Genomic DNA, 4,217 nt, shown 5'->3' with positions numbered 1-4,217 from the left:
TATATTACATATATTACACCACACGAATACAACTATCTTATTCCAACTCGCTCGTTTCTTCTTGTTCGGTTTTGGTTCGTTTTGCCAAGTTTCTAGGGATATATGATGTTCCCCTAATACGAGCCGTCGTTGTCCACATTGGTTTAGAAAAACCTGGTGGTTTAGAGGTTCCCGGGTCATTGTTACAACTTAAGGACTTCGGGGGTTGACGATACATATAAAGTTCATCGGGGTTGGAATTAGATTTCTCTATTTTTATGCCCTTTCCCTTATTATTTTCTTTTGCCTTTTTAAATTCAGTTGGGGTAATTTCTATAACATCATCGGAATTCTCGTCGGAATCCGATTCATCGGAGAATTGGTAATCCTCCCAATATTTTGCTTCCTTGGCGGAAACACCATTGACCATAATTAACTTTGGTCGGTTGGTTGAGGATTCTCTTTTACTTAACCGTTTTATTATTTCCCCCACCGGTTCCGATTCTTCTTCCGGTTCCGATTCTTCTTCCGGTTCCGACTCTTCTTCCGGTTCCTCTTCGGGAACTTGTGAATCAGTCCACGAATCATTCCAATTTACATTTGACTCTTCATTATTATTAGGTGAGTCAATGGAACTTGTTCTAGAGGTAGACATCTATCACATAATATCAAACACGTTAAGAGATTAATATATCACATAATATTCTAATGATACCGCAGCCCGCATGCGCATGTAACATACACACGGGCATGCGCTATGGTGCGTATGCGGGGTGCTCTCATGCGTCATGCGGCATGCGGATCCGTATCTGGTCCCTTTACGGCGGTTGAGCAAATATCTTTTCCATAATTATATCCGTGATTCGGGGGAGATGGTTATGGAAACGATTATCACTATCCTATGACGGTTCTAGAATTAGGGTTTGCCTATAAATACAAACCCTAATCGTCGTTAGCAATATACCATGTTACGTAGCCATATTCTACCACACATCCTACGTAACTTACATCCTCTATCATCTTCTAAAGGTTAACAGGTGAGTTCTTTATTAACTGGTACCTACAACCTTGCTTGGGGCCTTCTGATCGACGGACGTCATCGAAGGTGGACTTAATCACTTGGCCACCCCGCCGACATCATCATGTCGGCCAGGGTTATTCACGGTAGCCGGACCGGAGAGCCACGTTCTAAGATCCTTAAACCCCTCCTTTACGTTGAGCAAGCATGTTAAGACCCCTCGGTTAAAATATGCATGATCAAGTGGTGCTTTCATTGAGAGTCGAATTAATTCAAGACTGTTTAATTGCTTTTTCTTTTAAGGTTTTGAATTGTATGACTCGTTATTTACAAAATTTTTGAATTTTTTCTTTAACAGTATCATGACTTCCGAGGAATCATCGGAACATACCCAAACAGATGTTCAGAACGCACCGTCTGGTAGTCAACATACACCGGTTATGACTACGGAGGCCGCTACTCAGGCGGGATACACGATATACCCTCCACCTATATCCGGCGAACCCTTTCAGAGGTACAAGCCGATATATTCAGACGGGGTCACACCGCCAAGAGCAAACTCACCAGTCACAACCACGCGGCTGGACTTTTCGACAGTGGATCCAAGGGTCATCTTTGCAGGCGTTGGCGGTGGAACAACGGGGCCGCATGTGGTTTGCTGCGGCCAGGTACCTATTTACAGTACCACTGTTTCAATACCTCTGCATACGCAGGGCATTCAGCAGAATTCGTCATTTACACCGTTGCAACCTTGGCAACCACCGCGCCCAGTTTCACAATTTTTAACTCCTGCGGATGCGCAGGCGTTACTTAATAGTTGGGGATTTGGGGTCATCCCAGATGCGAACTCTCATTGGGCGCCGATAACAGCGCAGCAGCAAAGCACAGCGCATACAGTTGGGCTTTTAAGTGTGTATCCTCAAGTTTCGCAGATATCTGCGCCACAGGTTTCGCTTCCTTTACAGCCACCTGTGTACTCTGCGTCTTCAAGTTATCCCTCTTTTCCAACGCAGCAGCCTTGGTCATATCCGCAGACGCAGGGTCAACCTTGGCAAAATGTTCAAGGGCAGGCAAATCTTGCAAGTCAATTCATGCAGGCCGCACCTCCCGATATGGTACACTTATTTTCACAACCTGACTTTGTTCAGGACATGATGAAGCGTTTCTTTGCAAATTTGAAAGGGGATCCTGTTAAACCACCCTTCGAGCTACCGACTACCTTTGACAAGTTTCCTCCGCATATATCCGCCTACCCGTTTCCATCAGCACCAAAGATACCTAGCACGTTGGGTACTTACAATGGCCTGACCGATCCAGATGATTTTTTACAGCGCTTCGAAGGCGCAATGCGCACTCAAGGCTGGGTGGATCCGGTTGCGTGTCAGATATTTCCTATGACACTACAGGGTATTGCTCGTGAGTGGTTTAATAAGTTGCCGGCGGGTAGTATTGCCGGGTTTATGGATCTGCGGACAAAGTTTTTACCGCAATATCAGAATCAGAGACCACGCAAGCGCACTCACATTGAATGCCATGACATCGTGCAGAAGTCCAAGGAATCTTTGGGCGAATTTCTCACAAGGTATACTAATGAGTGCCTGCGTATACCAGATCTCAAACCAGAGCAACAGATTTCCGGACTCATACATGGTATAAACTCAGAACGTCATCCAACACTGGTAAGGCGTCTGCGCCATACATTCCCAACAACTTATGCTGAGGCGCTTAATGAATGCCACGACTATATGCGGAGTGGCGAAGATAATGACATTCCAACAGCTAGCACACGCAACGAGAGGAAGGACGATGATGATCGTTCGCGCGATCAAAATCGTGGTAACAACTCTCGCGGAAGGTATCCTAGCGGTGGTCCTATCAGGAATGATAAAGGGAAATCAAGTGGCAATTATCGAAACAATAATCAGCGCGGCATCAACAATCAGAACTATGCGCTTCTTAAAAGCTTATCCAAAACGCCCAAAGAAATTTTGGCGACGGAGCCAGTATGCGCGACCTTCGCGGTCCCCACCCCGCTTACAGAATTTGGTAAGCGGGATAAGACAAAGTATTGTGAATTTCACGATGATTACGGGCACAATACGAATAGGTGTAAAAACTTGATGGAACGGGTACTGGAGGCGCTCCGTGCGGGTAAGTTGGATCACCTCAAACCGCCAAAGAAAGATAAAGGGAAGGCCGCAGAAGAGGGGTCAAAAACTAAAACCTTCGCGTGGCAGAAAGTGGATAAGACCAAAAATGCTGATTTAACCATTAACATGGTTGATGCAGAGAAATTAGGTCAGCGAAGAAAGTATAACGATCATCAGGATTGGGAACTTCTTCCAATCACTTTCCCTCCTGTGATGACAATTGACAGGGTGAATGAACCTATCATTATCAAGTGCCGCATTCCTTCTTGCGGGGTGCAGGTCAAGCGCATGCATGTCGACACTGGGAGCGGCGTTGACATTATGTACGAGCATTGCTATCAATTTCTCCCCGAACACGTGAAGGCGCAGCTACGTCCGTCTGATATCACGCTGTCTGGTTTTTCCGGAGAAAGCTCATGGCCCGTGGGACGGATAGAGTTATTAATAGAGCTCGAAGATGACAGGAATCCGCAGTTAACAAGGAACGAATTAGTTGACTTCTATGTGGTTCGCTCGACTTCGCGATATAATGCGCTACTGGGAAGAAATTTCATACGGCGTTTTAACATCATACCTTCGGTAGTGCACGGTTTGATTAAGTTTCCTACTAAGGGAGGAGTTGCCACAATGGCGTCACATCAAACGATTGAGATATGTGCGTCAGTTGTGCAAATTAACATCCCTAGCGTCGGGGAGCAGATTGCAAGCAGTGCGGTCATTGCTAATCGCTTGCATCCAGATAAGGGTATAAAAATCGGCGCAGGTTTATCAGCTGAAACCAAGGCTAAGTTACATGGTATATTGTCCGCAAACGCAGATGTTTTCGCATGGCGCGAATCAGATATGACAGGTGTCCCGCGGGACATTGCGGAACATAAATTGAATGTTAATCCATCGCTCACACCTGTTAGACAAAAGAAGCGGCATATGGCTTTAGACCGCAGTGATTGGCTATGCGCAGAAGTAGACAACCTTGTCAAAGCAAACATTCTACGCGAAGTGCGTTATCAAACATGGGTTGCCAATCCGGTGTTGGTGAAAAAGGCTGATGGTAACTGGTGAATGTGCGT

General features: G+C 45.8%; 1 protein-coding gene across 1 annotated transcript; it reads left to right on the top strand.

Moving 5' to 3' along the window:
• The first annotated feature begins 969 nt into the window (after positions 1-969).
• Positions 970-3,583, top strand: LOC139867790 (uncharacterized). The gene is made up of 3 exons (XM_071856142.1): positions 970-1,016; positions 1,356-2,112; positions 3,557-3,583. The coding sequence occupies exons 2-3, from the start codon at positions 1,360-1,362 to the stop codon at positions 3,581-3,583; spliced, it is 780 nt and encodes a 259-aa protein (XP_071712243.1). The 5' UTR covers positions 970-1,016; positions 1,356-1,359.
• The last annotated feature ends 634 nt before the right edge of the window (positions 3,584-4,217 follow it).

This window comes from Rutidosis leptorrhynchoides, chromosome 9 (assembly GCF_046630445.1).
Source record: "Rutidosis leptorrhynchoides isolate AG116_Rl617_1_P2 chromosome 9, CSIRO_AGI_Rlap_v1, whole genome shotgun sequence".
Classification (NCBI taxonomy): Eukaryota; Viridiplantae; Streptophyta; class Magnoliopsida; order Asterales; family Asteraceae; genus Rutidosis; species Rutidosis leptorrhynchoides.
This window is presented reverse-complemented; position numbering and strand designations above follow the sequence as displayed.